Below are 13,086 nucleotides of genomic sequence, written 5' to 3' on the forward strand. Positions count from 1 at the left end.
CAATGAAAATCTTCCATTCACGTTTTCAGATCCTGAAATACAACCTCGCTATCCCAGTTTTAAAAAAAAAGGAAATTTCTCGATTATTAATCAAAAGTATAGTTCGTTATGGAACTATGCTAACCGATCTTCATAGTACAATGGCATTGTCATAACTTTGATTGGTTCATTGTGGAATTAATTGCTGCAAATTTGGGTCCAGCCAGATCCAAATATGTTAGGATCGGTTTTGTACATTTGACCAATAAAAAGCGCGTTAGGTTAAAACGTGTATTAGACTAGGTTTTGTACATTTCACCAATAAAAAGGACACTAGATTCAAAGATGTTTTAGAATCGGTTTTGTTAAAAAGCATGCAAGATACAAATAATTCTTAGAATCTGTTTTGTACATTTTAGTAAAATATTTATCACAGTTCTAGGCTATATTACTCCAACTAGAATAGATAAATTAAAAAAAATCATAGATAACTACAGAATTTCCGAAGAAAAAAATAAATAGTTATTGCATATTAAAACAAAAATAAAAACGAATACTGATATGCATAGATAGTTTGGCAAAGTTATAAATCAGATCCAAAAAAGTATTGGACATATAATTTATAATAACAATGACAGAACGAGTCATCCAAGAAAATAATGGCAACTGTGGAAATCCATCAATTACAAGTTGAACAATGTCATGGTTGAATTGACGATGATAATGATAATCATAATCCATGTGTGTGTGTGTGTGTGTGTGTATGTGTGTGTGTGTGTGATTTGGATTTTTAACGTAGCTTTAACAATTTTTCAGTCATATCGCTACGATGTCTGCAGTGTGACAGTTAATAGTGATGTCTAGCACTGGGGCATCATGTAGCATGATGTCCCACCCTGTCACATTATCCTGACACCAGGCCGACCAGTCCTAACACTAACCTCTTAATGTTGAGCGCCAAGCGAGGCAGCTGTTGTTAGTACCATTGGCGGATACTCTGACCCCTAGGCCACCGGAGAGGTCCATAATCCATGTGATATTGCTAATTGACTATTGATGGTAATGATTGTTATGATCCGTGTGGCATTTCAAGTTGACTATTGATGTATGACTGTCACAATCCATGTGGTATTTCAAGTTGACTATTGATGGCAATGACTCTCACGATCCACGTGGTATTGTAAATTGACTATTGATGGTCATGACTCGTCATCCATGTGGTATTGCAAACCGACTATTGATGATAATGACTATCATAACCCATGTGGTATTTAAAATTGACTATTAATGGTAATGACTCGTCATCCTTGTGGTATTGTAATTTGACTGTTGATGGTAATGACTCGTCATCTATGTGGTATTGCAAATTGACTATTGATGCCAATGACTCATTGCCCGAGTGATATTGCAAACTGGCTATTGATGGTAATGATTGTCATGATGAATGTGGTATGGCAAATTGACTATTGATGGTAATGACTCATCATCCATGTGGTATTGCAAATCGACTACTGATGGTAATGACTCGTTATCCGTGTGGTATTGCAAATCGACTATAGATGATAATGACTCGTTATCCGTGTGGTATTGCAAATTGACTCTTAACTGTATGACTGTCATGGCCCATGTTGTATTTCAAACTGACTTTTGATGGTATGACTGTCATGGCCCATCTGGTATTGCAAATTGACTCTTGATGGTATGACTGTCATGGCCCATGTGGTATTTCAAATTGACTATTAATGATACGACTATCATGATCCATATGATATTGCACATTAACCATCGATGGTAATGACTCATCATCCAAGTGGTATGGCAAATCGACTCGACTACTGATGGTAATGACTCGTTATCCGTGTGGTATTGCAAACTGACTATTGATGGTAATGATTGTCATGATGAATGTGGTATGGCGGATTGACAACTGATGGTAATGACTGCCATGATCGATTTGGTATTGCACATTGATTATTAATGGCAATGGCTGTCATGATCCATGTGCTATTGTAAATCAATTATTGATGGTAAGGACTCGCATGATTCATGTGGTATTGTAAATTGACTAATAATGGTAATAACTATCATGATCCATGTTGTGTTGCAAATTGACTATTGATGGTAATGACTCATTATCCGCGTGGTATTGCAAATTGACTTTTAATGATAATTACATTCATGATCCATGTGGTATTGCAAATCAACTACTAATGATAATGACTCGTAATCCATGTGGTACTGCAAACTGACTATTGATGGTAATGAGTGTCATGATCCATGTGATATTGCAAACTGAATATTGATGGTAATGCCTTGTCGTCCATGTGGTATGGTAAATTGAATATTGCTGGTAATGAATCGTCATCCATGTGGTATGATAACTTGACAATTGCTGGCAATGACTTGTCATCCATGTGGTATTGCAAATTGGCTACTGATAGTAATGACTCGTCATTTATGTGGTATTGCAAACTGACAATTGATGGTTATGACTGCCATGATCCATGTGGTATTGCAAACTGACAATTAATGGTTATGACTGCCATGATCCATGTGGTATTGCAAACTGACTATTAACGGTATTGACTGTCTGATGCATGTGCTATTGCAAATTGATTATTGATGGTAATGACTCGTCATCCATTTGGTATTATTAATTGACTATTGATGGTAATGATTTGTCATCCATATGGTATTGCAAATTGACTATTAATGGTAATGACGTGTCATCCATGCAATACTGCAAATTGACTATTGATGGTAATGATTTGTCATCCATATGGTATTGCGAACTGATTAATGATGGTAACGACTTTTCAACCATGTGGTATTGCAAATTGACTATTAATGGTAATGATGTGTCATCTATGCAATACTGCAAATTGACTATTGATGGTAATGATTTGTCATCCATATGGTATTGCGAACTGATTAATGATGGCAACGACTTTTCAACCATGTGGTATTGCAAATTGACTATTAATAGTAATGCCTCATCATCCATGTGGTATTGTAAATTGGCCATTGATGGTAATGGCTCGTCATCCATGTCGTATTACAAATAGACTGTTGATGATAATGATTGTCATGACCGATGTGGCATTGCAAATTGACTTCTGATGGTAATGGTTTTCATGATCCATGTGGTATTACAAATTGACTGTTGATAGTAATGACTCATCATCCATGTGGTATTGTAAATTGACTATTGATGGTAATGACTCATCATCCATGTGGTATTGTAAATTGACTATTGATGGTAATGACTCATCATCCATGTGGTATTGTAAATTGACTATTGATGGTAATGACTCATCATCCCTGTGGTATTACAAATTGACTTCTGATGGTAATGGTTTTCATTATCCATGTGGTATTACAAATTGACTGTTGATGGTAATGATTGTCATGATCCCTGTGGTATTACAAATTGACCGTTGATATTAATGATTGCCGTGATCCATGTGGCATTACAAACTGACTGTTGATGGTAATGATTGTGATGATCCATGTGGTATTGCAAATTGACTATTGATGGTAATGACTCCTCATCCATGTCGTATTACAAATAGACTGTTGAGGGTAATGATTGTCATGATCGATGTGGTATTACAGACTGACTGTTGAGGGTAATGATTGTCATGATCCATGTGGTATTACAAACTGACTGTTGATGGTAGTGATTGTCATGATCCATGTGGTATTACAAACTGACTGTTGAGGGTAATGATTGTCATGATCCATGTGGTATTACAAATTGACTGTTGAGGGTAATGATTGTCATGATCCATGTGGTATTGGAAATTGACTGTTGATGGTAATGATTGTCATGATCAATGTGATATTGCAAATTGACTATTGATGGTAATGACTCCTCATGCATGTGGTATTACAAATTGACTGTTGATGGTATTGATTGTCATGATCCATGTGGTATGGCAAATTGACTGTTGATGGTATTGATTGTCTTGATCCATGTGGTATTACAAACTGACTGTTGATGGTAATGATTGTGATGATCCATGTGGTATTGCAAATTGACTATTGATGGTAATGACTCCTCATCCATGTCGTATTACAAATAGACTGTTGAGGGTAATGATTGTCATGATCGATGTGGTATTACAGACTGACTGTTGAGGGTATTGATTGTCATGATCCATGTGGTATGGCAAATTGACTGTTGATGGTATTGATTGTCATGATCCATGTGGTATGGCAAATTGACTGTTGATGGTATTGATTGTCATGATCCATGTGGTATTACAAATTGACTGTTGATGGTAATGATTGTCATGATCCATGTGGTATTGGAAATTGACTGTTGATGGTAATGATTGTCATGGTCAATGTGGTATTGCAAATTGACTATTGATGGTAATGACTCCTCATGCATGTGGTATTACAAATTGACTGTTGATGGTATTGATTGTCATGATCCATGTGGTATGGCAAATTGACTGTTGATGGTATTGATTGTCATGATCCATGTGGTATGGCAAATTGACTGTTGATGGTATTGATTGTCATGATCCATGTGGTATTACAAATTCACTGTTGATGGTAATGATTGTCATGATCCATGTGGTATTGGAAATTGACTGTTGATGGTAATGATTGTCATGATCCATGTGGTATTGGAAATTGACTGTTGATGGTAATGATTGTCATGATCCATGTGGTATTACAAATTGACTGTTGATGGTAGTGATTGTCATGATCCATGTGGTATTGGAAATTGACTGTTGATGGTAATGATTGTCATGATCCATGTGGTATGGCAAATTGACTGTTGATGGTAGTGATTGTCATGATCCATGTGGTATTACAAATTGACTGTTGATGGTAGTGATTGTCATGATCCATGTGGTATTGGAAATTGACTGTTGATGGTAATGATTGTCATGATCCATGTGGTATGGCAAATTGACTGTTGATGGTAGTGATTGTCATGATCCATGTGGTATTACAAATTGACTGTTGATGGTAGTGATTGTCATGATCCATGTGGTATGGCAAATTGACTGTTGATGGTAGTGATTGTCATGATCCATGTGGTATTGGAAATTGACTGTTGATGGTAATGATTGTCATGGTCGATGTGGTATTATAAATTGACTGTTGATGGTATTGATTGTTATGATCGATGTGGTATTACAGTTTGACTGTTGTTGGTAATGATTGTCATGATCCATGTGGTACTCCAAACTGACTATTGATGGTAATGACTCGTCATACATATTGTATTGCCATACATATGGTATTGCAAAATGACTACCGATGGCAATGACTCGTCATCCATGTGGCATTACAAATTGACTATTGATGGTAATGATTGTCATGATCCATGTGGTATTGCAAATCATTAAAATACATTATTCATAACAGCATCATCTATTCTCGTGAAGAAATTACCACCATCTTAAATACGTTTATAATATATTTATTTTTTTTAAAATTATTAGGTAAGAAGTTCTCATAATAGCATGTTACTTGTTTACACTATCATGCTAATTTATTGGATCGATGAAACTAACCCTGATCTGGAGTCAAAACACCTGACAAAATGTTTAAATAGCCCTGATCTGGAGTCAAAACACCTGACGAAATTTTGAAATAACCCTGATATATCCTAAGCTGACCTCTCTCTTCATAGACTAGTGTTGTTTTCATATTTTTGCCTTTGATGAAATTAATGAAAATTATTTCAAAATTAAAATTCTATATCACATTATTCGTAAGATGTAATTATCAATTATATCTGATAAGCTTTAACGTTCGAGAAAAGCTCTAAATAAAAGTTTAATTGCAGACTGTTCTGTAAAGATATAAATGGTTACCTGTGTTCTGAAAAATATATCAGCCTCTGTCAGTGCCCTCATCAACTGCGCTGAATTCTGGAAATGTACATTGTCTGTAAAGGATATAATCAAATGTAATTTATTTTACCATAATCGGAACACTCATCTGAAAGTTTGCATTGTTGTGAGAGAAGAAACATCAAATGGTATTTTTATATCCATATTCAGAGCACCTCGTCTGAAAAAGTGCATTGTTTGTAAGAGAAAATGTATCAAATGTTATTTATCTTACCAAAAAACATAACACCTTGTGGCTTTTCTACAACATTCCATTTCAGAAGTACCTTTATGGAGTGATATAACATCAAAAAGGGAAAATCGCAGGAAAGAAGCTTTCAACTCAATCGCAACCTAAACAAAGTGCTGAAGGCAAAGTCGAACTATGTCAAAATCATTATAATCCATTGATGTAACTATCTGCACAAGTTCAGGAAAGGAAAGTTTTTTGGTGAGTTTATACTTGAAGAAATAACAACTTGGAAATGTTTGTCCTAAGAATGACCCATCTCTATCTAGTCATCCGTAATGAATATTTTTATGGCATGTGATCTACATTTGATCTCATTCGGATAGCAAGGTATATGTAAATAAAATAAAAGGCAATAGCGGAAAAGAAATTTTTTGATGTGTTTTTCAAAACTATCAATTCATTGTTGTTGTTGTTTAACGCCATTTTTCAGCACAACATAAGATATAGATGGCTGTCAGAAAACCTGGTGGAGGAAAATTCCTGGAAGAACCACCGACCCATGGGAAACTGTTGGCACCTTTCTCACATACCCACATTCTCTGAGCTTGAGATATGAACCAACGCAGGCAGAGGTGAGATGGCAATGATTGGTAAAGTCGAACGCTTTTGACCACTCGGCCACAAGGAACCCCTGTATATCGATAAAGCCATGTGTGTATGGATGGATGGATGGAAGGATGGATGGAAGGATGGGTGGATGGATACATCCGTGCGTCAAATCATTATTGATTATACAATTATATTTGTCATCAAAGTGGAATGATCCTGAGGGGAAAACATCAAGTACTTTGTCTAATTAGATGCATGACCGAATTCAATAGCTGCGACGGACTGGTTAAGTACGTAACTGAATTTTGTCTGTTTTGAAATGAATGTTTGAAGTGGAATAATGCATGGACTTCAGTGAGTTTGAAACACCAGATTTTAGAAGTACACAGTAAATAGGGATAACTTAACTATTTACTTGGTAATCAAGAAGAGTAATTATTACTGACTTGGTAATTAACAGGAATAACTTTACTATTGACTTATCAATCAAAAAGAAGATTGTATATTCTAGCCTTCTTTACATTCGAGTCAGCTTCTGATGCCTGGACAATTTGCAGCTTCCTATGTTCACAACTGAAAGACCAAATTAAATATAGGTACCAAATCTGTAAAAAAGATGTGTTGCAAACATTTTAAAAGTTCACAGAATGGTGCAAAGTTTGGTCTCCATTAAGATCACGTAATCACTGTAATGGGAGCATTAGAAGGCGAACTAGAGCTTAGAGGCCATCAGCAAAGCTCAACAGGAAAGGAATTCTCTGGCAGATGTTCTGTATAGGCAAGCATCCACCTATGTACTGATTTAATTCTCGTTCTTGGGGAGTCTCGGTTTACCTGAATCTTGAATTCCAGACCTAGTTGACCGAAATCTTCTAAGGATACAAGGTCGGAGTTGTCCTTTTTGACAAGGACGACTGAGAATAAGAAGATGGAAAACAAGTGATGTCTAATTCAGTATGACTGTTTCACTGTAACCAGTGCTCTAGGGACGTCCCTGCGACCTGTTGTTCTTTTTGCCTTACGAATTCATCTGCTGTGACTGAAACTGCAAATGGAAAAAATGCATGTTTGATGGCTTGTTGCGAATTACCCCGGTTGATCATTAAAGCTGAGATTAGATGATTGCTGTTGTGAGCGTAGCTTGGCCTAAGATGGTCTTTAAGAAAGGTGGACATCATTGCATATGTTGTAAGTTCATAACCGCTGTTACGGCGATGGCCATATTATATTGGTCTTCTATGCTTCCCAAGTAGGCTGTTCTATATACAGGATCCCACGCACATCTGGTGAGATTCGAGATGTGAGAAGGTAAGCTGCATTCCGCCTATTTAAAGATCGCCATTGATAATTATACAATGGATGGGTATACAAATGGAACACTGGCATGTGGGACATGTATAACCGCTAACAACAATTCGAGGGGAAGGAATCCGTGAGAAAAAGAAAGGTTCGCAGATGCTTGGGACTTTCAAAAGACAATGTAAGCAGCTCAAACTTTCCGTAAGTCTTTTAGATTACGGAAGCAATTGAAAGTATATTCTTCCGTAGTCAGTGATGACCTGATGTCAGAACTGTATAATAGACAAGTGATGGAGAGGAATGGGCAGCAAAGAACACCGATGGGAGTGGGCAGAAAACATTGAGTCCAAGCGTGTAATGCTAAGTTTTCACTCATCATAGTGAAATCTAATAACGACGAGGGAATTTCACAGGCAATTTTCATCATGTTTGAATTAAAGCAGTGAAGCAAATGTCTCTTGAGCTACCTGCTTAGTAGCTAGAGATTAATAGCGAGGATGGCGGGTCGCTACACTTGAGGGACGTTATAAGTAAGATCCCGCTACCTCAAAGCAGCATTATGCAGGTTAGAATGGAACATTCAATTACCTGTATAGAATGGATTTCATTTGCAGGAAATGCTTAGGAGCACAATGCGATTCATGAACTGGGGTATTGTATATTTAGGCACTAAAGCTGGGCATGTCACGGAACTGGGCAATTTTGTATGGCGGCTGATTATGTATGATCAGTTGTGGTCGTGTTACATGGTCAAGTCCGGTGTGACATTTATATCTTGGCTGCCAATACGTCGTCTAGTTCTTGGGGTTTGGATGATGGGGTACTGGATATTGATCCATGATGCCTGTCTGTAATTCTGATATGCCGGACAGTAGCTGATTATGTTGGCCTTTACATCTCACTCCCCAGGAAATGTATGTTTTGAAAACCTTGCATGAAAGCTGATGATGTTTTTGTCTGTCAAGATTTGCGTCTGTGCCATTCCCTTAGTGCCACATGACCTTTGACTTTTGTCCATAATATGCAAGTCTGAAATGTGATCAAAGAACGACAACCTGAGATATCTACAAATGTAAAGTGGTTGTCAGACTTATCATGCCCATGGTCTAAATTAGTAACACAGAATAGAACAGATGAAAAGTACAAGTAGGCAACACGCGTTCTGCTTTATGAACTTGGGAGTGTTAGTGCGAAATACCTGTAGAGGGATGCATGTGGTCTGTACAGGTAGAACATTATATTTACGAAGTGGACGCTAAATAATCAATTCTAGAAATAGGAAGGCCAATTTATTTCACTGCTTATGCAAGTAAAATCACTAAAATGTCGCTTATAGTAACTGAATGTATGAAGTGGACACCGTGTGTAAATCATGCTTAGAAAACGCACCTGTACGCATCGTACGACGGCTGAACCTATACAGTAAAATAAACGAGTTTTCAAAAGCACATATAAAATCTGTACATTAAAAAGACACAGAAACGTCATCATTAGTATTTATGAAGTAAACGTTACAATATCCCTTGTCAGACAATGTTACCTGTATGAAAGGCTCAATGACGTTCTATACAGGTAAAAATCACTAAGGCACATTTACAAATGCCACACAGGTGGACATAAAACTTTCAGCTTTTTAACTAAAAAAGGTTCAAGCTGGGAGGTCTGGATTTGTAATGTAGTAGTAGTTCTCCTAAAGGTACTGTGACTGGGTAACGTATTTGAAGAAGAAACGGCATGTTCAGTTCCACCCATGGATTACACAGTATGCTTCATGAAGCCTAAAATGCAAAAGAATCAGTAAATAAGGGGACACAAAATGTTGAGGTCAACACAGGATTCATGGAATATTAGCCATGAGACGCAATACACAAAATGTTGAGGACAACACAGGATTCATGGACGCAATACACAAAATGTTGAGGACAACACAGGATTCATGGAATATTTGCCATGAGACGCAATACACAATGGAAGTCGTAGGTGCAATATACAACATATTCAGCTTAATGCTGGATTACCCAAGACAAACAAAGATGTTGTCTCAGTCATATATTTTAGAACAAAAATAAAATCTAACCCTATCTATAGATAACCTATTTATTTTAGGAAATAAAATTTATGCTATTGTGCTGGCCGTGGCAAAAGAAAAGCACCCATCTACCCCACCCAATAAAAGCTTGCAACTATATATCTGGGTTTTTCACAGAGAAAAGGAAGTTTCAAAACTTTTTTTTTACCGTACTACATCATGAGCATGCACAACACTTTGAAATCATGGCAGAGGCTTTGTGCCTCACTGAATTCCGACACTTGGTTTAAGTGTTTCAAGAAATGACAATGAAAATACAAGCCCAGGTTATAGATAGAACATCATCGTATTTTGCGCTCCTCATCAAGTAGCGAATAATTATTTTTATTCCGAGTTCGCTATCTCTTTTGCTGCATGTGATGTTGTTTACAAAACAGCATAGCGATCACGATGCATTAAGGTATTGCCATTTATCTCATCTATTTTCTTATATGAGCGGCTTTGACTTATTCAATCACTACGACTGAACATTTTTATTGGCTGACATAAGAAGCTAAGGCAAAAAATCAAAACTCTGTGAAATTCCAGAGTGTGAAATTAAGGATAGAATAAATGTACATGACATAATTACCTTATGGGAAATCAAAGGGTTGAACATATATTTTTGTAAATAACTTACCATCACCAGTGCCATGAATTAACAGGAATCGCGAGTTTTTGAAATTAGCCGCCTTTCCCGAAATGTTCGCGGCCTGAGAAAATAAAAAATAAAATTGATAGAATGAATGTATAAATTCGTCAATTTCAAGTTCAATGAAATGAAATAAAATTAAATAATATTGGACTAGAATCGAGTCATATAGTCCAAAGTATACAATATATTAAAATAAGCTTCTACACATAGGTCATTATTGTTCTTTTCTGGGATTTATTTTCATTTGTGTGTGTGTGTGTGTGTGTGTGTGTGTGTGTGTGTGATTTGGATTTTTAACGTAGCTTTTAACAATTTTTCAGTCATATCGTTACGATGTCTGCAGTGTGACAGTTTATAGTGATGTCTAGCACTTGGGTATCATTCCGTAGACATGCAACATGATGTCACACCCAGTCACATTATCCTGACACCAGGCTGACCAGTCCTAACACTAACCACTTAATGCTGAGCGCCAAGCGAGAAAGATGCTTGTACCATTTTTAAAATTCTTTGGTATGACTCGGCCGTGGATAGAGTCCACAAGTTCTTTCAGCAAAGGTGGATGCTCTAACCACTAGGCCACCGGAGCGGTCTTCATTTATGAAACTTTTGTAAATCAAAAGTGACGTAAATATTTACATTTATACTTTCAAACATCCCACTTTTCACTTATTATATGACATCTTATATAATGTTCTCTCAATGGCACACGAGGATACGGGTGATGTTTTTAAACTTGAGACAGAGGAAGGAATCAGCTTAGTTAATCATAGTCTTGGGGTGTACACCCACATGTCATTATTTCTATCATCAGTGGATTATGACAAAATGATTTCACCGTAAATCTAATCGTCTCAACGGATTAAGACAAGAGAACTTGTCGTCAGAATAGTTTATTTGTAAATACGTAGCACCAATCATATTTAATGCACTGCTAAAAGCACGTGTTTAAGAAAAAAGATTAATATATGCTATGAAACTAAAACAAACATTTCTGATATAAATAGGTATCCTTCATTGCAAAGCATATATTCATATTGGTTTATGTGTTCATCGCATGGTATTTAAATATTTGTCTGTGTTCATTTCACGGTATTTAAGTATTTATCTGTGTTCATTGCATGGCATGTAAGTATTTGTCTGTGTTCATTTCACGGTATTTAATTATTTGTCTATGTGTTCATTTCACGGTATGTAAGTATTTGTCTATGTGTCCATTGTATGGTATTTAAGTAGTTGTCTATGTGTCCATTGCACGGTGTTTAAGTCCTTATCTTTGTGTTCATTTCACAGTATTTAAGTGTTTGTGTACATGTTCATTGCATGGTATTTAAGTATTTGTGTGGTCGTTGCATGGTATTTAAGTATTTGTCTATGTCATCATTTCATAGTATTTAAGTATTTGTATGTGTTCATTTCATAGTATTTAAGTATTTGTCTGTGTGTTCTATTCGCAGTATTTAAGTTTTTGTCTATGTGTTCATTTCATGGTATTTAAGTATTTGTCTGTGTGTTCATTGCATGGTATTTAAGTATTTATCTATGTGTTCATTTCACTGTATTTAATTGCATATGTGTTCATTGCATGGTATTTAAGTATTTGTCTATGTGTTCATAGCATGGTATTTAATAATTTGTCTTTGTGTTCACTTCACAGTATTTAAGTACTTGTCTATGTGTTCACTTTACAGAATTTAAGAATTTGTCTTTGTGTTCATTGCATGGTATTTAAGTACTTGTCTATGTGTTCATTTCACAGTATTTAAGAATTTGTCTTTGTGTTCATTGTATGGTATTTGAGTAGTTGTCTATGTGTTCATGGCATGGTATTTAAGAATTTGTCTTTGTGTTCATTGCATGGTATTTAAGTACTTGTCTATGTGTTCATTTCACAGTATTTAAGAATTTGTCTTTGTGTTCATTGCATGGTATTTGAGTAGGTGTCTATGTGTTCATGGCATGGTATTTAAGTAGTTGTCTATGTGTTCATTTCACAATATTTAAGAATTTGTCTTTGTGTTCATTGCATGGTATTTAAGTACTTGTCTGTGTGTTCATTTCACAGTATTTCAGAATTTGTCTTTGTGTTCATTGCATGGTATTTGAGTAGTTGTCTATGTGTTAACTTTACAGTATTTAAGAATTTGTCTTTGTGTTCATTGCATGGTATTTGAGTAGGTGTCTATGTGTTAACTTTACAGTATTTAAGAATTTGTCTTTGTGTTCATTGCATGGTATTTGAGTAGTTGTCTATGTGTTAACTTTACAGTATTTAAGAATTTGTCTTTGTGTTCATTGCATGGTATTTGAGTAGTTGTCTATGTGTTAACTTTACAGTATTTAAGAATTTGTCTTTGTGTTCATTGCATGGTATTTGAGTAGTTGTCTATGTGTTAACTTTACAGTATTTAAGAATTTGTCTTTG

General features: G+C 35.9%; 1 protein-coding gene across 1 annotated transcript in view; it reads right to left on the minus strand.

Annotated features, from left to right (window-relative positions):
* The window catches only part of LOC149789677 (dipeptidyl peptidase 4-like), an 85,338-nt gene that overhangs the window by 1,271 nt on the left and 70,981 nt on the right, over positions 1-13,086 (minus strand). Inside the window, exons 23-24 of the mRNA XM_089971693.1 lie at positions 10,647-10,719; positions 5,820-5,893 (exon numbers count right to left, since the gene is read on the minus strand). Coding sequence (XP_089827819.1) covers positions 5,820-5,893; positions 10,647-10,719 — 147 coding nt within the window. The remainder of the gene's footprint in view (positions 1-5,819; positions 5,894-10,646; positions 10,720-13,086) is intronic.

This window comes from Sinohyriopsis cumingii, chromosome 10 (assembly GCF_028554795.1).
Source record: "Sinohyriopsis cumingii isolate HCF-2022 chromosome 10, ASM2855479v2, whole genome shotgun sequence".
NCBI classification, from domain to species: Eukaryota; Metazoa; Mollusca; class Bivalvia; order Unionida; family Unionidae; genus Sinohyriopsis; species Sinohyriopsis cumingii.